The 21,037-nt window shown below is 35.2% G+C and overlaps 2 protein-coding genes across 6 annotated transcripts in view; one reads left to right on the forward strand and one right to left on the reverse strand.

Moving 5' to 3' along the window:
• Positions 1-21,037, forward strand: part of LOC142352235 (nucleoporin p54-like) — a 608,913-nt gene that overhangs the window by 193,716 nt on the left and 394,160 nt on the right. The window lies entirely within an intron of this gene.
• Positions 1-21,037, reverse strand: part of LOC142352231 (nephrocystin-1-like) — a 181,398-nt gene that overhangs the window by 39,349 nt on the left and 121,012 nt on the right. For all 4 annotated transcript variants that reach the window (XM_075404688.1, XM_075404686.1, XM_075404687.1 and 1 more), the window contains exons 5-10: positions 20,846-20,922; positions 20,020-20,174; positions 10,753-10,925; positions 10,040-10,134; positions 2,949-3,018; positions 1,829-2,003 (exon numbers count right to left, since the gene is read on the reverse strand). In XM_075404688.1, coding sequence (XP_075260803.1) covers positions 1,829-2,003; positions 2,949-3,018; positions 10,040-10,134; positions 10,753-10,925; positions 20,020-20,174; positions 20,846-20,922 — 745 coding nt within the window. The remainder of the gene's footprint in view (positions 1-1,828; positions 2,004-2,948; positions 3,019-10,039; positions 10,135-10,752; positions 10,926-20,019; positions 20,175-20,845; positions 20,923-21,037) is intronic.

Here is a 21,037-nt window from a genome sequence, read left to right on the forward strand (position 1 = left end):
GCTATTAAAAACAAAGGATAATGAAGGACACCAAACGCAATGTGGCATTGAAACGAACAAATATTCAACTTCGAATTCAAAAACCGGTGTCTGTGGTCCAAAGCGTGCAAATCTGCGTATGTGCCTCGACCAACCCTACTTCAATCACCATCATACTGGTTGATAGGAGTGCAACAACAGCTATTCAGTATTAAATTCAGTTTCGTACGTGCTGTTACTGTTCCGACCTTAAGTTGCGGGAAGCTGGAATTCACACGTAAAGAAAATCGGTTAAATTAAAACAGAAACAACGCAGCGTATGGCACGAAAAAGAAAACGCTTAAATGGAGATTTTTATTTAGCGGTAGCTCTAGTGGACCCTAAACGATGCTTTACGGTGAAAGAATAAACGATGCTTTACGTGAACCCTCGCGCGGCATTACGTGAACAGAGCGATGTAAACCAATATAGAACAAGCACAGGGTGAAGCCAGCAAACTATTGAACAAATACGGTGCAGCAAATACCAGCCGAAAAGAGAAAGATGTACTGTAAACCGAATCTAGCATAGAAAAATTACGACGAAATTGCTCGCGTTATTTTTTTGAGGGGAGCCCAAGAAAGATCACACTAATCGAGCAAAGGAAGAAACGAAAGATTAGCAGACGCAACAAAGCACACAAAATTTGATGCTGAGCTCCACAATTCCAAAACGAAAATCAATATTTTCAGCCATTCTTGACAAAAAAGCAAAGTGATAAAGTTATTGCAGCGGCCAAAAACACCCCACAAAACCAAGAGTGGAATAACCGCAACTATGTACAAAAGGAGCATGATCGGCAGAGGTTGTAAGGTTGTAACTTAGTAAGCAGTTTCAGCAAGATGAGACAATAATATTGAATTCAATTTCTTAAATAAAGGCTATTAAACATACTACCAAACCAGTGAGCACTTGCTCTAAAAATACTGATAATCAAATTGCCTTTGACTTAAAAACTGGTTTGTTGGTTTATCCCATTACTTTTGATTTCGTTCTGAGATTACCCGAATTCAATTTTATGCTTAAACTTGTTGAGCTAATTAGAAACTACTAACGTCGGTCGAATTGCTCTCAAACGACCTACAACAGGTTGCCTTTAGTAGTAGACAGCTGGGGTTTAGGGATGCCAGCAAGATGGGGGGAGCGGAGTGGGAGATGAAGCGTTGGGGGGGGGGGGGGGGGCTAAATCGATGGGGGTTGTGAGGTGGTCAAACTTTTAAGATTAGGAAGAGCCCTTCACACAATGTAATTGTCTCCTCGAAATAGTTTGGGTGAACCGCATACTTGAAGACGAGTGAGGCGTGAGGTGAGCCTCTAGGAGAGCTGATTAGCCACTTAATGCTTTCCGGTCTTTACCTGTTCATCCCGTTTTTGATTACGAAACATTAAAAACGTCCGAGGAAAAATCGGTCAAAAAATTGAATTAAAAAAGCCACATGACTAATATAATTGTTACAAACTTCGTTTGAGAGCAATTAAAATTACAATAGAGAAGACTACTTGCAGACCAAAAAAATAAAAGCAAATTTCTAAAACATGGCATGACAGGTTTTGAATTGCAATTCAAATTCTAAACGGTAGAGCAGACAGAGGTATAATTGCCGCACATTTGTCAGACAACGGAAGATCTTCAAAGAAAAATGGGAAAATCTTTGGCCAAATTCATCCAAAACCAACAATCTATCACAGGTAAATCTCATTCAGTCACTTTATGCTGACGTACAGTAATAGGTGGAAACTCCTTGGATAATTTTAAAAAGCCCGTTTTTAAGCAAAAAAATCTAAGCTTCACTATAAGGTCATTTTTAACCTTTTTCATCCACTTCTGAGTAATACTCCTCTCCATCTTCTTCGTCATCTTCCTCGTCCTCTTCGTCTTCATATTCCGACTCGTATTCAGCCGATTCCTCCCCCTCTTCCGATTCCTGCACATCCGCCACTTTACTTGGCTTAGACACAACTGCCTTTCCAGTATCGGCTACAGCCTGGTCAACACAGACAGATGTACCAAAACAGAACAGACGCCGCACCATATTTAATCTCAATCTCACGCAAAAAATTTCATATTCACAAATAAATTGAATTAATGATTGCAAACAATAGCCTCATTTGCAAATAGACGCATTTTGTGAACAAAGTTTGATCAAAATTTAGGGTTCAATATTTGCTTTTGATGCCCTCGTTAAGCAACAAATCACGTCTGACTCATTTGTGAAATCAAAAATAAATTCAATCAAAACAGAATATTGGAAAAGAAACTGTTCCACTAAATACTAATATACAATGCAGATTCCAATCTTAAAACTTTTAACTTGTCATTTTTTCTCTCAAGGGAATTTATTATTGTTTTCAATAAGGGTGCGCTCGTTGAATAGAATCTGAAAGTGTAAAATTTATTACAATATCAAGGTACTTAGTCACAATAAATGTTCTTTGTACAACCAAATGAAATTCTGACATTTACAGCGACACCAAACAAAGCATTTAAAAATGACAGAGATGTCTAGGCTTCAATTATGTCTTAGGCTTCATCTTCATTCTCCAGTAAATTTTTAAAGAATTGCTTTTTACATGATTGTTTGAAGACAATATTAGACTTCTATTTGAATCTAACTTTAAAAAGTGTGAAAGAAATGAATTGCACCAATGCTCAGAGGTTTCTTTAATCCCATTTTTTCCCTCTTGCTTGTTAAAATTGAAAATGTTCTTTAAAATTGTTAATGCTAAAGAGAAAATTGACAAATTTAAAACTATTGGAGGGGAATGACGGTACAAAAACAAGGAATCGTACCAAGAATAACTAAAATTGATGGTATGCATCTTCTATTGTACCAAAAGATTAACTAATTGTTTGTTTTACGACAATCAAGAATTAAATGTACGTCGAAAAGCCGAGGCTCTCAATCTAAGTGCTGGCAATATTAAGCTACCTTTAGTAAGTTGGAGGGAACCATTCCCTTTTCTCCCTTCGAGTTCACTCCAGTCCACCACCCATCATCTCTAAAATCAAAACTCACCGTTGACATAACTAGAAATAAAAGCCAACAAAAAAACTCGTAAGATTCTGTGCGTGGCAGAGAATATTCCTACATTGGTATTTGAAAGAATACATTGCAGCATATCGCCATATCTGAAATGATGTTACAGAAATGCTTGCCTTAGCGCAAAAATTGCAACTTATTTCATTTTTATTTATTTTAGTACTCTTATTTTTTCTTATTTTCTTTTTTTAATTACTCATATTTCAAACAAGGGGCAAGCATATTTTGAGTTTTCAGAGGAGCCAAAAATGCTTGAATAACCTTCCGTTACGATGGAAATCTTTATTTGCGAATTCGTTATTGAAATCAACAAAAGCACGGTGTTGCTATGACACCAACACAAACTGGTTACCTCTCAATGTTGTGTGTCGGTGCGTGCGCAAATGTGCGAAGCAGTTTAAAATTGTGAATTGAACTGTGACCAATGCATCAGACAAAAAATGTGTTTTAAAATACTGACAACCGCCTAATAATTGATACAGAAAAGTTGAGCACCATAAGCACTATACATCAATAATCTCCCATGGTTGCTCAGGAGTTATTGCTTGCTCAGGATTTATTGAATGAGCTCTGAGTTTTAATTTTTCAATTTGAATTTTGACCAATAGATCAGAAGTTTGCTCCCTAGTTCATATGATGATCTTTCATTGTAATATTTAAGACTAACAATTTTAACGTAATTTCGATTAACTCAGAATTTAACTAACTGTATTTGATACTGTCTGCTTTTCACAGAATGTTCACTTTAGTGAAAAACACTAGCAAATAAGGCTGCAAAAATTACAATAAATTTAACTCCAATAAAATCCGTTCATGCTTAATCTTGATAATCTAAACAAACAAACATAGCAGGCAGATTGCCGGAATAGCTGCGAAAGAAAAGAATTGCGTGCAGTATAATAGAAATACAAACAGATCGATATAGGATGAAAAGCTATCGACGCCGCTCAAAAAGCTATGTAAAAACATTCAGCGCCAATTTTTAAAACATAACCGACTAACGTCGGGCGAATTGCTCTCAAACGACCGGCGAGCGGTTGGCTTCGTCAGTAGCTAGCCACGGGGGGGGGGGGGTCACTGGGAGCTGATGGGGGCAACACTGGGTTGGGGGGGTCAACAGCGCGGTGGGGATGGGGGTCAACGGGGGGGGGGGGGGGGGGGGGGGGTTCTCAACCTCTCAGAACCGCCCTTCACACCATAAGTATAAGTATAAGTCTCCAAAACAGTTTGAGCTGAAACAGCTGAAAGGCTCTAAGAGCATTTAATGCCCGCTGGGCGCTACCTGTTTATCCCGTTTTTGAGGACGAAAAGTCAAAAGCGTCAGACGAAAAATCGGTCAAGCGAAAAATCGCATAAAAAAAGACCAACAGGACTAATATAATTGCTACAAACTTCGTTTGAGAGCAATTAAAAAGCCTTTTCATTAGGGACAATTATTACATGAGTTTCTTTGACATTAAACTAATTCAAATTAAACTTGAGTTTTAAAGCGCCAAGTCATTTTATTGATTGAGGTAAGTCACGTATGATCCAAAAGTAATCACGCAAATGACATTAAAATTTTTGCTAGAGGGAGAAATGACGTTATGTGCACAAATGCCGTTAGTGAGAGGAAGAAGCCATTCAGAAAATTTGACTGAACAAATGTAAAACGGAAAAGAGTGTCAAACGAAGAACCAAAAAACATAGCAGGACAAGTCCTGAAACAAAATTCAAAGAATTGAATGAAAAAATGAGAACTAATTTAACTCACCAGCAGATCAATTGAACAATCCCAGCCAAAAAGACAAAAACTCAAAAGTTGAGAAACAAACGAAGTCAACAAAAAAATCATTGCTAAAACTCTCGAAGCTTTACCCTGGAGGCCAAACAAGCTCATTAATATAAATTTAATATACTCATTAAATAACTGAAAAGTTCAAAATTTAAACACAGTTTCCAAATTTCGCAGAAAAAATTGTTCACAGCCATTTTTTCTCTGGAGTTCTGTTATGTAACTCATCTGAAAGAATTAAAAAAAATTGTTGGCTATCAAAGATCGTCAGGATCTATTCTGTTTTGCCCCCCCCCCCCGGCTAAGTGAGCATAAATCTTTTATGAACCCCAGGCGCACGTACTATTTTTAACATACTAACGTGCTATATAACAGCATAAATACTTGTAACTGGAGGTCGTAAAAAACACTGGGGGCGAAACAATAGATCCCATCGTTAAACTCAGAAAATGACAAAATTCGAAAATTTCGAATGCAATAGCAAATTTTAACAAAATCTTGCTAAAATTTGTGATATTAATATCCTCAAACTCATTGTCTCCAGACACTATCCAATAACCCTATTTCAAGCCTGAAATAGTTTCACTAAACACTTAAACTTGGAACAAAATGATAAACTTCAAAAAAATTTGAAAAAAATTGATCTTTTCTGTTTGTGCTCCCCAGCTTAGTGCGCGCATATTATTTGCACCCCCAGACGCACGTGCCATATTTTTACATGACGATTTACTATGCAATGGCACGTGCTCGGTAACTGGGCGGCGCATAACGTACTGGGGGGGGGGGGGGGGGGGCACAAACGCAAAAGACCCAAAAATTTGAGCTTTGTCAAAAAATTGCTAAAACTCGTGTTCTTAAAATGTTGAAAGTACCCGGCAGATTGCCGGAATATAGCCGCCGTTGATTCCAATAGGCATGATTGGGATTGAAAGAATAGACGATATTGAAAAAAAAAGATTTTTGTACAAAAACATTTTTTTAAAGTCCGATTTATATTGATGGCATTTCGTAGTTGAAAATACTTCTGTCTCTCAGTGAGAGGCTACAGGGTCTAGTATCAATACCAATAAACAGTATAGATAGTAACTAAAACTTATCAGAACAAAGTTCAAGTACCGGGCATCTAAAAATGGGCTTTATGGGTTTATCCCGTTTCTATTTCTGACTTCAATTTTTTATACTGACTCTGTTCATTTTGAATTGCTAAGCTAAGCAACTGATGTTCAAATTCACTTTAAGCAGAATGAGAGAAGAGAGAAACTAGCCTAGAGAAGTCAAAAAGATTTCATGCAAAATGTCGAAAAAGCGGCAAAATGGTAAAGCGAAAAAAAGTTCGACAAAGTAAAAAAAATAGGAGCGCTATAATAGCCGGCGCAGAAGATGAGGGCGGCTATTAATAACCATTCCCTCTAAGCAGTGAATTATTATCAGGGCCCAGGAAAAGGTTCCTGGCTCCTGGTGACGGAAAAACTCAACAAAAAATTTTCAACATTTTCAAGTTTTATAAAAAAAATTGCCAGAATTCTCTATTAACATAGCCAGCATATTGCCGGAATAGCTGCGAAAGAATAGACCTGCGTGCCATATAATAGAGATAGAAACAGGTACAGATCTAAATTGAAAAAAAAATTGACGCCGCTCAAAAAACTAGGCTAAAAACATTCAGCAACAAATTAATACAGCTTGTTAAAATTCATTCCACAGAAGCCTCTTATTAGGGACCTTTACTGCACATAGGAGTTCCTTTGACCTCAAACAAATTCAAATTAAACTTAAATTTTAAAGTGCAAAAGTCATTTTATTGAGTGAGGTAAGTCATGTATGATCAAAATCTAATCACGCAAATAACCTAAAATCTTTCGTAAAATCGAGTGAGAAACGACGTCACGAGCGCAAATGCCGTTAGTGAGAAGAAGAAGTCATTCAGCAAATTTGACTTTTTCAGCTTTGCGGTGCGAACAAATGTAAAACGAAAAAAGAGCGTCAGACGATTAAACAAAAAAAAAACCAAGAGCACCGCAATATAGCTACGCTCAGCTTACAGCTTCGCAGCTATAAAAAACAATCAAAAATTATTTTATAGCCACTAGAAAATATGCAGTAACATACTAGCAAACCCTAAAGGAGGTTCCCTGACCACTGGGGAAAGTAATACAAATGTTTCAGAAATTAAAAGGCACTTTTTTTTTTAAAAAAATTGCTAATTTTCGTGATATTTATATAATGAAAAACATTCCATTACCACTAGAAACTACGCAGTAACCTATTATCAAGCATTAGAGGAAGTCACTTGGCCCTTGAATCTAGAATAACCTAAAAAGAGAAAAACTTTCAAAAAAAACTTAAAAAATTGCTAAAATTTATGATATTAAAATGTTGACAACCATTCCGTTGAGAAAACAAATCTTCCAGTAACCCATTATTAAACACTAGAGGAGGTTCCTTGGCCTCTAGGTCAGGAGAAACTCAAATAATGACAATTATTGTCAAATTAAAAAGAAAAATATTAAGAAAATGACAAAAAAATTTCAAAAAAGTTAAACATTTGCAAACTTTAACAAAATCTAGCAAAAACATTGTAATATTAATATCTTCAGAACCATTTCATTGTCTTCACGGACGATCTAGTACCCTATTTCAAGACCAGAACAGATTCACTGGCTCATAAGGCTCGATAAAATTGGAAATTAATGATGATTTTCAAAAATACTGAAAAAAATATAAATTTCATCAAAAATTACGTGTTATTAAAATATTGATAACCAATCTATTATCTCTACCAACTGTGCAGTAACTTATTATCAAACCCTAGAGGAGATTACTGGGCCCATGCTGCCGGATAAAAACTCGCCGGTGAAAAATTTTCAAAACATAAAATTGAAAGTTTTATTAAAAAAAACTGCTAAATTTCGTGATGCTAAAAAAATTGCCAACTATTCCATTAAATCTAGAAGCTATGCAGTAAACTATTATCAAACCCTATTTTCAGCCCTTGAGGCTGGAGAAACATAAAATAGTAGAATTTTTTTAAAAAAAATTGCAAATTTTATCCAAAAATTGCTCGAATTTGTGATATTAAAATTTTTAAAATCCTTCCAGGGCCAACAAAAAATTTTTAGTAACCTAATATCAAAGCTTATAGGAGATTTCCTCGGTCCTGGGGCTGGAAAAACTTAATTAATGACAATAAACACTCCATTACCAATAGAAACCATGCAGTAATCTATTATCAAACCCTAGAGGAGGTTCCTTGACACATAGGGCTGATAAAATTCAAAAAATGACAATTTTCAAACAACTTTTAACATTAGTATAAATTTGCGTGTTTATGTCGAGGTACCAAAACAAATAGCTCTTAAACTGGTTATAAAAAAGAATTATGTCTTGCAAAAGACCTTTATCAACTTTTACAAGCGTCAATTTTAGACTGGTCTAACAAAAAAAATGACAAAAAACGCAAGAAATTACATTCTGAGCTCATTACTACTGAAAATGACCTTTTAACCTTGAATTACGTCCTAGCTCCAAGTAGGTTCACTACTCTAAGCACTTGCAAGACTAATAAACGCGGCTAAAGGCCGATGTTTCGTTTCTGAAATGAGAGCAAAAAGTTACAATAGGAAACTTAGATACTTCAAAAGATTCCCTATCTTAGAACTCAACTGATGTCAAAATTATAATGGCCAGACTCAATGCATTGAGGAGACACAGAAATGCTTTTCAAGATAAGTAGCTCCAAAGTGAATATAAGGATCTTAAATCAGATCAAAATAGCAAGCAAAGCTCAGGTGGTGTCAAATTCCTTGGAAAGTACAAAACAAAAGATTTTGAAATAATTGAAGAAAAAGTGAATACGGGCTCATGAAATAAATTCAACAAACATTCTACAATTAGAAGCCACATAGCATCCACTTTATCGCAACATATACATGCACTTGAGATCTTTCAATGCTTGGGTTTTCAGACACAATAAAAAAACACCCGACATTCTTAACCCACTAAAACCTGAAAGTGAGTTTGTTTTCCAGATCAGGTGTCAAAACCAATAAAACCAAAAGAGACGAAGCAATTAACCTCTTAACTGATTCGAAAGGTTCTCATCAAAAATGAAAAAATATTTGTGAAAAAATGAAACAAACCGACTAACATCGGATGAAATACGATATGCCCTTGAACGACAGTTTAGATTTTTCGGATGCAAGAACTCGGACCTGATAAGGGTTCGCATCCGCGAACTCCATGATAGCAGTTAGACATCTTAACTCTTTAGCTACCACTCCGTTGTTACTCAACTGCTAGCGATCACTTTTATATTAACAACAAATGCGTAATTTCAGAATGAGTAATTGCAATAAATCAAAATGAAGAACCGAAGCGCGAGAAAGTCACTTGAGAAGTCACAGAATATTTTAGAACAAAGGCCCAAAAATGGCCAAGCATAAACTTTGCATAAAAAAGCCCAAAACGTTTACAAAAATTGCTTCAAACGTTTACGAATGGCTATTCTGAGCTACTATTGAAAAGACCGCGTAACTTTTACAGTCTTTGCGACATTTGGTCAAAGTTCAGTTCAAATTGACATATGAAATCCTAACAATTTACTCAAATACATTTTTTCCAAAAAAATTCTTGATATTTCTTTTTGTGGAGTAAATCTAATCGCACACAGCTTTAATTTGATGCCGCAGATATTTGTATGTAATGCCCTTGAAAAAGATCGAAAAGTGGGTTTAGCATAAAGTTTTCAAGGGAGAGCTAAATTGTCAACGGGGAGGTTTAAACAGCTACAACCGCACGGGAATCAGTTCCTCTGATACAATTTTAAAATAATTTCTCCCGCCCCCTTGAGGTTCTAGTCAGTTTTTATTTCTACTGACAGAGATTGAGATCCGTACATTATAATTTTGCAGACATAAAAAAAATTCAATCAATCTAAGACGAAGGGATGGGTAAAAAACGGAATCCAATAACGCAACAAATGCATTGGATTCTCAATTGACGACTAAAAGCAACTTATCCACTTGGGCATGTCACTCAACTTTTAAACATTGAAAAGCACGCATTATCAGATGATCCTTAATATAGTGACGCTGATGCAATCTCTCATATTTTTAACACCCACTACTGTTTTCAACCAATGTAAATGATAATGTGCATTGATATACTATGCAGCAGAAACCAATTTATTATTAATACTGTTATTAACCTTTTGGATAAAATTGTAATGATCTCTTTGGCAACTAGTCCCAAATCACCATCCTGCTCGGGAGCAAAGGAGTGCACTGCAACGTACTGGTTCTCCTGTAAAAATGTTATATTCTTACACAACAAACCATTTTTAATTCTACCGGTTCTCGATTGAGCAGACAAGTCAATTAAACAATTAAGTGGGTCAAATTTTGAAGCTGAGTGCTCAGAGGTTTTTTATTGTCGAATTACCAGTTATCTGATTCAGAGTTGACAGAGTTGAATTATCCATAATCAGATCAAGCTATGCACTTTTTTATGGTTATATTTCAGGCACAACTCTCCGGTATAAGACTCAGTTAACTCGGTTTCGGCGGAGGACGCCGAGAATGAGAAATAAAGCCGATTAATTCCCTCTTTATCATTGATAATCTTTACCTGCATTGAATACACGAAATTTTCCAGTAAAATAGCGCAAATCAGACGAATGGGCTAGGATTCTCATCTTTCTCATTCTGCTTAATTCGGCCATTCGGCTAGAAATTCCAGTTTCGGTATCTCCATATTGACCAAATCATAGTTTCATAGCTCATCTAAGTTCCCCAAAACAACATACCCAGCACAAAATAGATTTTCGAAAACTATGAGCTATTTAAGCCGCAACCAGGCCTCTACTCATATCTATGCAGCCATTCTTGCTGTCATAAGTAAGAAATAGGAGCAAAACCTCACTTTAGAATTAGAGGAACTCTGTTGTTTATCGGATGATCTCGTGGGAATGGTGTACTCGGCCTCTACAATTTCTGTGTATTCTGTTTCGTCGTCCTCCTCCTCCTCTTCTTCATCTTCATACTCTTCCTCTACCTCTTCATGCTCTTTCTTTTCCACTTTCTTCTCAGTCGCGGCTAGAAACATTTGGGAATCTTTCTATAAATGCGCTTGGAGGTTGCAAAATAATAGGCACCGACTAAAGTGGGTGCCATATACTTAACAATTCATTCTAATTTTGATTATCTTTTCACTGAGCCGCAAGGTGCGCTTTGACATGCATAAAAATTAACCAAATTAGTCTTCAGATGAAGCGTAAAACGGATTTAATCAGAAGATAACTTTAATTTTTTCCCTCCGTACAACGCAGAATCAATTAAAACATAGCCGCCAGATTGCCGAAAAACAGCCGCCGTTGAGGCGCTAGACGCACATCGGGACTGAAACAGAAAAAAGAAGAGATAGAAATTGACAAAATTTCCTACGTTTCAAAAATTGTTCTAATTCAGTGTGCAGTTTCAGTTAGATTCCAAACCTATACTTACTTCAGCTTCTAAACTGAAGAGTATTAAGCTTAAAACTAATATCAGCTACCAATCGCTCTGATGAACTTCGATAACCTAATGCACTATGACAAGTCCTGACGTAAAATTCAAAGATTTTTCGTTGACTAAACAAAACACTAGACCTGGAACGGACTATGGTTTAATTGGGAAAACCATGTCTTAAAAAATCAGTAAACAAATTTAAAAACAGAAAATCGAAGTCAAAATGCCGCATGTGAATAAAAAACCGCCAGCGAGAAAAAAAAATTTGGTTTAAACGAAAAACTAGGCTTGAATGAACCATGAAAAAATTGGGAAAATCATTGAGAAAAAAATCCGATCCAAAAAAATAAAAAAAACAGTGAAAATCAAAGTGAAACTTCCACATGTGAACAAAACACCACTAGCGAGAAAGCGAATTTTTGCTCAGACACCGTTTTCATTCAGTTCAAACAGTGAGGTAAGTCAGACGTCAAACGTGAAAATCATGACTTATGTAAAACGAAAAACGTGATCAAACGGTATAGCGATTTAAAAAAAATAGTAGGACAAGTCCTGACGTACAATTCAAAGAATTTTCATTAACTAAAGAAAACACTAGACCTGGAACAGGCTATGAGTTAATTGGGAAAACCATTTCTAAAAAAAGTCAGTCAAAAATTTAAAAAAAAACAGAAAATCAATGTCAAAATGCCGCATGTAAACACAAAACCACTAGCGAGAAATAAAAATTTGGTTTAAACGAAAAACTACGCCTAAAAGGAACTATGAATAGATTAGGAAAACCATTTCCAAGATTCGATAAAAAAAGGTGACCACTAAATTAGAGAAAAATAGGCTCAAAACTAATACAAGTTAGCAGCATACTCTAAAGAAGTTTGATAACTTAACGAAGTAACTCTCTAAACAACAAACTGTGACTGCGCTTAGTTGACTAATTCAGTTTCTTTTGATTCCAATTTTCGACCTGGTACATATTTGACGAGAATTTGCTGAGAATTCAAATTACATTCACTTGAAAGAGTGAGTGAGGTAAAGCAGATGTCAAAGGCGATATTGGTGACTTATGTAAAACCGAAAACGTGATCAAAAGGAAAAACGAAAAAAACAGGACAAGTCCTAGTCCTGAACTACAATTCCTTGACTAAACACAAATATAGACCTGGAATGGACTACGAATGGAATGAAAACGCCATTTAGAAAAAAAAATCCTATGATAAGCATTGTAAAAATAGTAAAAAACCAAAGACAAATTGTTGCATGTGAACAAAAAAAAACCCACACGCAACAGTCTCTGGTTAATCTCACTCTACTGGTTAATTCAAGTGATCAAATTTCACGCCAAAAATGAAGAAAATATGAACAAATCTTTAAAAAGAGCGCTCCAATACAATTCAAATTCAACTTGTAAATAAAAGAGGAGAGCGCCTAAATGATAGCCGTTGAGAATCAGACGGTCGTTATTAGACAAATAACGTTTTGTCATATAACAGTTTCCTTCGATCATAAAAAAGAACACTGAAAGAAAAAATTGATTTCAAAATTCTCCACAATTTCGGTAAATAACGAGGTAAAAATAAAACACGAGAATTTACAGAAAACGAACATAGCCGGCAGATTGCCGGAAAATAGCCGCCATAGACGCTTGTGGCCTTCCATGGAAATGAAGCAACTAAGGAATTAAGATAGACAGATTGACCACCAGTCCTTTAATAGACCACTAGACTTTTTGGGTTAGATTCGGACTGTCATTTTTATGAAACACATTCGCTCTATAAGGAAAAAGCCCTAAGAGCTATAAGGAAAAACCCAATATTTGATATCAAAAACTCAAGACTCTAATACTGAAGAATTAGTGCATATACGTTTGGCACTACTAAGATGCACACTATTGATCTTTAACTAGTAAAAATATAACTACAATTAATAACATAGCTGGCAGATTGCCAGAAAATAGCCGCAATAGATTCGTAGATCAGCAGTATAAAAAAACAGTTAAAAAGACAGACCAAGAATTCCTCTTTTCATTGAAGGCTGATCTGTTATATTTTGATTAAAAATCTGTATAAGTTATAGCTGCCTCTATTAGCTGATCTCAAATAACCTTCATTTAGAGTGACACACACCCATTTGACCTTATCTCTTTGATTTAAAGTAAAAAAAAGTCAATTTCAAAGTGACGAAGTCATTTTTGAGAGTGAGGTAAGTCAAGTGTGACCAAAAATTTAATCACGCGCATAACAAAAAACTCGCTCCACTAAGAGCGAAAAATGACGTCACACATGCAAGTCAGTTGAAATTGCATGAACGAATGAACAAAAAGTGGCTGTGACGTCATATGGTCGTAACAAAAATCATGACGACGAAATAAAAAAACATAGCAGGACAAGTCCTGACGTACAATTCAAAGAATTTTCATTGACTAAACAGAAAACTAGACCTTGAACGGACTATGAATGGATTGGACAAACCATTTAGAAAAAAATCTGATCCAAAAAATCGAAAAAACAGTAAAAAATCAAAGTGAAATTGCCGCATGTGAACAAAAAACCACTACCGATAAAGCGAATTTTTGTTCAAACACCGTATTCTCACTCTACTTTAAAATTAGAGCGAAAAAATTTCACGCCGCAAAACCACTCGCTTTTTCGCTCCATTTCCTAATTCGGCGTGACCAAAATCACTACTCCAATTTGACTTCAAAAATCATGAAAATGTGAAAACAGATCTTAAAAAAAAAAGACAGCGCCCCAATACAATTCAAATTCTTTGAATTGTAAAAAAACCAAGAGAAGGCCAATAATAGCCCCAGCTATCGCTGTGCGGCTATTAAAAAAACCACGATGTCCCCAATAATAGCCAGTATCGCTTCGCAGCTATTAAAAAAACATGAACATTGGAAAAACAAAACAAATCAAAGAATATATTGGATTATCTACTAATGTTGGACTAATTGATCTCTACTGGCGTAGCGCTGGTTATGGTTGTTGTAGCCATATTAAGGTTAGGTAGGTTAGCTTCACTGGGTGGTGCAAGTAAAGGGAAAATAAGTTGGGGGTGGAGAGGGTTTCAAATTAACTGAAAAGGACTTTTACAAAATGAATTTTTACCAATTGCGCAGATTTCTAAACTAATTAGAATTGCCCTTCACACCAAAATTTTTCTTTGACGACCTCTAGTTTTCTTTGACGACCTCAAATAACATAGTAGGCAAATTGCCGATATCGAGAAGTTGAGAAGACTTAAGAGCCATGGTATTATTTGAATTATCGAAGCACTTAATTAATTTTTACTCCTCAAGCCTTCATTTTACCAGCTTCCGTTAAGCTGTTGCCCTTTGGTTACAAAATTTATTTAGAGTCAGGACCAGAGCTAATGAGTTAACAAATGACGTCACACACAAGTGCAACTCAAAAGAGATATGAACACAAGAACAAGAACGCTGGAACAAAACCGTGAACATGGGTTAGCGAAGAAAATCTAAAACGGAAAAAAAGCATCAAACGAGGGAACAAAGAAAAAAGAAGGGTACCGTAATATAGCTTTGCTTAGCTAACAGCTTCGCAGTCATAGTAAAACATTGTCGCAAAATAATTTTTGTAAATTTATTATGTCTAAAAAGAGATTTAAAGTATCCACAAAATGTTAAACGCCAGCCTAGAAACCCACAATTGGGTTTTCTACTCATTGAGAACTTCCAGAAAGCTAGTTTTTTTTTACTGCTTTATACTCTGAATAGGATAAACATAGCTGGCAGATTGCCAGAAAAAAGCCGCAATAGCTTCGTAGATCTGCAGTCTCAAAAAAAAAACAATTAAAAAGACAGACAACAAAATACCTCTTTTCATTGAAGGCTGATATGTTATATTTTGATTAAAAATCTGTATACGTTTTTTCTGCCTCTATTAGCTGCTCTTAAATAGCCTTCAATTAGATTGTCACAGCCATTTGAGCTTATCTCTGAATTAAAGTAAAAAAAAAGTCAATTTCAAAGTGTGTAAGTCATTTTTTAAAGAGAGGTAAGTCAAGTATGACCAAAAACTTAATCACGCGAATGAACAAAACTCGCTCCACTAAGAGCGAAAAATGACGTCCCACACGCACTCCAGTTGAAATTGCATAAAATAATGAACAAAAAGCAGATTTGAAGCCGTTGTGACGTCATTTGGTCGTAACAAAAATTGCCCTGCTATCGCTCTGCGGCTGTTTATAATGTTAAAGAGTGGCCTTCTAAACGTGCCACTGCAACGTTCAACTTAGAGAAAATTTAATTTGATTAAACAATAATATTTGTAAAATTAATAAAAATTATTAAATGGTTTCATATTGTGTAATGCCTGGTACACGGTCAAGAATGGCCCCAAAGCAAGAAGAGACCTTTCTACGTTGCAGCAAAGCAACAGGACAGAACTGGCTTCTGTGATTGCTGCCAGAAAAGAACAAAGAGATTTTATGGTTTATACTAAAGATGAGTTGAAGTTGCTGGAAAAGCAAGAAACTGTTGTCAAAAAGCTAAGCCAATAAAACTTGATGTAAAGTTGCATCACAATACAAAATGTTTTGGCTATATATAGCAACATCAGGAAAAAACAGTGTAAAGTTACTCTATTTACAATTATATTGATTCAAATTCTTACAATAAACACAGCAGTAAAATGAAAGGTTCTAGGAATATTGATAATTGGTAACAACCAAAATTTCTGAAATTTTGTTTTACAGTTGGTGTTAAATTTTCTTTTTCAAGATCATTGAATTTAGATTTTCTGAAGTTCTTTGTTTTTTTTCTACTGTTTTCATAACTTTTGGGACATTTCAATGTTTTCGTTTGTTTAAATGAAATTTTCGAATTGAGCAAAATGATAACTGCTGACTAGTATCTCATTGTCAAAAGTCAATTTCAAAGTGAGGAAGTCATTTTTGTGAAAGAGGTAAGTCAATTGTGACCAAAAATTTAATCACGCAAATGAACAAAAAACTCGCTCCACTAAGAGCGAAAAATGACGTCACGTACGCACTTAAGTTGCAATTGCATGAACGAATGAACAAAAAGCAGATTTGAAGTGGTTGTGACGACATATGGTCGTAACAAAAATCGCGACGGACGAAATTAAAAAAATAAAATAGCAGGACAAGTCCTGACGTACAATTCAAAAAATTTTCATTGACTAAACAAAATCCTAGACCTATAACGTACTATGAGTGAATTGGGAACACCATATTTAAAAGAAATTAGATCAAAAAACAAAAAAAAAACAGAAAATCAATTTCAAAATGCCGCATGTGAACAAAAAAAACACTAGCCAGAAATGGAAATTTGGTTAAAACAAAAAATAGGCCTAGAATGAACTAGGAATGGATGGGGAAAACCATTAAAAAAATCCGATCCACAAAATTAAAAAAAACAGTAAAAATTAAAGTGAAATTGCCGCATGTGAACAAAAACCACTAGTGAGAAAGCGAATTTTTGTTAAAACAGTTTTCTCGCTCTACTTTAAAATTAAGGTTTAAAAAAATTCACGTCGCAAAACCACTCGCTTTTTCGCTCCATTTCCTAATTCGGCGTGACCAAAATCACTACTCCAATTTGACTTCAAAAATCATGAAAATGTGAAAACAGATCTTAAAAAAAAAAGACAGCGCCCCAATACAATTCAAATTCTTTGAATTGTAAAAAAACCAAGAGAAGGCCAATAATAGCCCCAGCTATCGCTGTGCGGCTATTAAAAAAACCACGATGTCCCCAATAATAGCCAGTATCGCTTCGCAGCTATTAAAAAAACATGAACATTGGAAAAACAAAACAAATCAAAGAATATATTAGATTATCTACTAATGTTGGACTAATTGATCTCTACTGGCGTAGCGCTGGTTATGGTTGTTGTAGCCATATTAAGGTTAGGTAGGTTAGCCTCAGTGGGTGGTGCAAGTAAAGGGAAAATAAGTTGGGGGTGGAGAGGGTTTCAAATTAACTGAAAAGGACTTTTACAAAATGAATTTTTACCAATTGCGCAGATTTCTAAACTAATTAGAATTGCCCTTCACACCAAAATTTTTCTTTGACGACCTCTAGTTTTCTTTGACGACCTCAAATAACATAGTAGGCAAATTGCCGATATCGAGAAGTTGAGAAGACTTAAGAGCCATGGTATTATTTGAATTATCGAAGCACTTAATTAATTTTTACTCCTCAAGCCTTCATTTTACCAGCTTCCGTTAAGCTGTTGCCCTTTGGTTACAAAATTTATTTAGAGTGAGGATCAGAGCTAATGAGTTAACAAATGACGTCACACACAAGTGCAACTCAAAAGAGATATGAACACATGAACAAGAACGCTGGAACAAAACCGTGAACATGGGTTAGCGAAGAAAATCTAAAACGGAAAAAAAGCATCAAACGAGGGAACAAAGAAAAAAGAAGGGTACCGTAATATAGCTTTGCTTAGCTAACAGCTTCGCAGTCATAGTAAAACATTGTCGCAAAATAATTTTTGTAAATTTATTATGTCTAAAAAGAGATTTAAAGTATCCACAAAATGTTAAACGCCAGCCTAGAAACCCACAATTGGGTTTTCTACTCATTGAGAACTTCCAGAAAGCTAGTTTTTTTTACTGCTTTATACTCTGAATAGGATAAACATAGCTGGCAGATTGCCAGAAAAAAGCCGCAATAGCTTCGTAGATCTGCAGTCTCAAAAAAAAAAACAATTAAAAAGACAGACAACAAAATACCTCTTTTCATTGAAGGCTGATATGTTATATTTTGATTAAAAATCTGTATACGTTTTTTCTGCCTCTATTAGCTGCTCTTAAATAGCCTTCAATTAGATTGTCACAGCCATTTGAGCTTATCTCTGAATTAAAGTAAAAAAAAGTCAATTTCAAAGTGTGTAAGTCATTTTTTAGAGAGAGGTAAGTCAAGTATGACCAAAAACTTAATCACGCGAATGAACAAAACTCGCTCCACTAAGAGCGAAAAATGACGTCCCACACGCACTCCAGTTGAAATTGCATAAAATAATGAACAAAAAGCAGATTTGAAGCCGTTGTGACGTCATTTGGTCGTAACAAAAATTGCCCTGCTATCGCTCTGCGGCTGTTTATAATGTTAAAGAGTGGCCTTCTAAACGTGCCACTGCAACGTTCAACTTAGAGAAAATTTAATTTGATTAAACAATAATATTTGTAAAATTAATAAAAATTATTAAATGGTTTCATATTGTGTAATGCCTGGTACACGGTCAAGAATGGCCCCAAAGCAAGAAGAGACCTTTCTACGTTGCAGCAAAGCAACAGGACAGAACTGGCTTCTGTGATTGCTGCCAGAAAAGAACAAAGAGATTTTATGGTTTATACTAAAGATGAGTTGAAGTTGCTGGAAAAGCAAGAAACTGTTGTCAAAAAGCTAAGCCAATAAAACTTGATGTAAAGTTGCATCACAATACAAAATGTTTTGGCTATATATAGCAACATCAGGAAAAAACAGTGTAAAGTTACTCTATTTACAATTATATTGATTCAAATTCTTACAATAAACACAACAGTAAAATGAAAGGTTCTAGGAATATTGATAATTGGTAACAACCAAAATTTCTGAAATTTTGTTTTACAGTTGGTGTTAAATTTTCTTTTTCAAGATCATTGAATTTAGATTTTCTGAAGTTCTTTGTTTTTTTTCTACTGTTTTCATAACTTTTGGGACATTTCAATGTTTTCGTTTGTTTAAATGAAATTTCCGAATTGAGCAAAATGATAACTGCTGACTAGTATCTCATTGTCAAAAGTCAATTTCAAAGTGAGGAAGTCATTTTTGTGAGTGAGGTAAGTCAATTGTGACCAAAAATTTAATCACGCAAATGAACAAAAAACTCGCTCCACTAAGAGCGAAAAATGACGTCACGTACGCACTTAAGTTGCAATTGCATGAACGAATGAACAAAAAGCAGATTTGAAGTGGTTGTGACATATGGTCGTAACAAAAATCGCGACGGACGAAATTAAAAAAATAAAATAGCAGGACAAGTCCTGACGTACAATTCAAAAAATTTTCATTGACTAAACAAAATCCTAGACCTATAACGTACTATGAGTGAATTGGGAACACCATATTTAAAAGAAATTAGATCAAAAAACAAAAAAAAAAACAGAAAATCAATTTCAAAATGCCGCATGTGAACAAAAAAAACACTAGCCAGAAATGGAAATTTGGTTAAAACAAAAAATAGGCCTAGAATGAACTAGGAATGGATGGGGAAAACCATTAAAAAAATCCGATCCACAAAATTAAAAAAAAAACAGTAAAAATTAAAGTGAAATTGCCGCATGTGAACAAAAACCACTAGTGAGAAAGCGAATTTTTAAAACAGTTTTCTCGCTCTACTTTAAAATTAAGGTTTAAAAAATTTCACGCCGCAAAACCACTCTCTTTTTTGCTCCACTTCTTGGTTCGGCGTGACCAAAACCACTACTCCAATTTGACTTCAAAAATCATGGAAATGAGAACAGATCTTAAAAAAAGACAGCGCCCCAATACAATTCAAATTCTTTGAATTGTAAGAAAAACCAGAGCAGGCTATCGCTGTGCGGCTATTAAAAGATTTTATGGTCATATATGCATAGTAGAAGAAACGACTGAGAAATACTACGACTCAGCTGTTTTGCGATGTTATTACATCAAGGTTTGACATGCCTGTTGTTTTTGATTGAGCTCTTTTTGCGTCCTGCTGATCAGTGGTTTCGTCTTCGCTTTCTTCTTCTTCGTCCTCTTCATCATCGTCAATTTCCTCATCCTCTTTGTCGCCCTCGCTGTCACCAGTTGGCCCCTGCAAGTCACTCAGAAGATCCCTTAAGAACATCCATTTGACAAATTGAATACAATCACAATCTAACAAAGATAACGTAGTTGTGCCAAGTAGGCCCGACCAATCTTTTTTCCAAGACATGGTTACTTCAGATTCTAGTGTTGAAAAAAATTGTAATTCTAAATTTAAACAGACAGTTTTAAGTTGATAAATTTTTGCAACCTTGCCAGTAAAAAGGGTTGAACTTGATTTTTTTTGTTCAATGGAACCAGATTCAAGCTTCCGAAGAAAAATCACCGCTTAGCTCTCTTTTGAATGCAAATCCAGTCTCAACTCGGAGAAACGAAGCAGAACAGTTTGTTGTACCACTCATTGTTTATTATAAAAGATAAAGGAGAATTCGAGTGCATAGATTTGAGATCGAGTACCCTCATTAAAAACAAAAAATGGTTAAATTCCGAATTTAAGCATTTATATTATCGATGATATACTACTTGGTAGTGTATGAGTTATTTCTTTAATTAATTTCTTTAATCAATATAGGTTAATAATATCTGACAGGTAGACAAGTAAGTAGTAACCATTTTAATTGTGCAAAACCAGGAAATCAATCTATCCATGAAGAATTTCCACCCATTGAATAAAGGTGGATGATCGTTTCAACAAGACTGGAAGTCAATAAGTATGAAAATCATATTTGTCTGGAAAACTTACTTTATCAACTCCGTCGATTGCTCACTCAGCTCAATGTCTTTGTCTCTCACCATCTCCATCTGCTTCAAAAGCGCTTCCTAAACAAATCTTATCTGAAGCTTACGATGTTTTTCGGGTTAAATTTATGTAGTCTTTAAACTGAGACAAATATTAAGCACAATTCCGCAATAACGCAATGAGCATCCAGCAATA

The sequence above is a fragment of the Convolutriloba macropyga genome, chromosome 13 (assembly GCF_964194025.1).
Source record: "Convolutriloba macropyga chromosome 13, txConMacr16.3, whole genome shotgun sequence".
Taxonomy (NCBI): Eukaryota; Metazoa; Xenacoelomorpha; order Acoela; family Convolutidae; genus Convolutriloba; species Convolutriloba macropyga.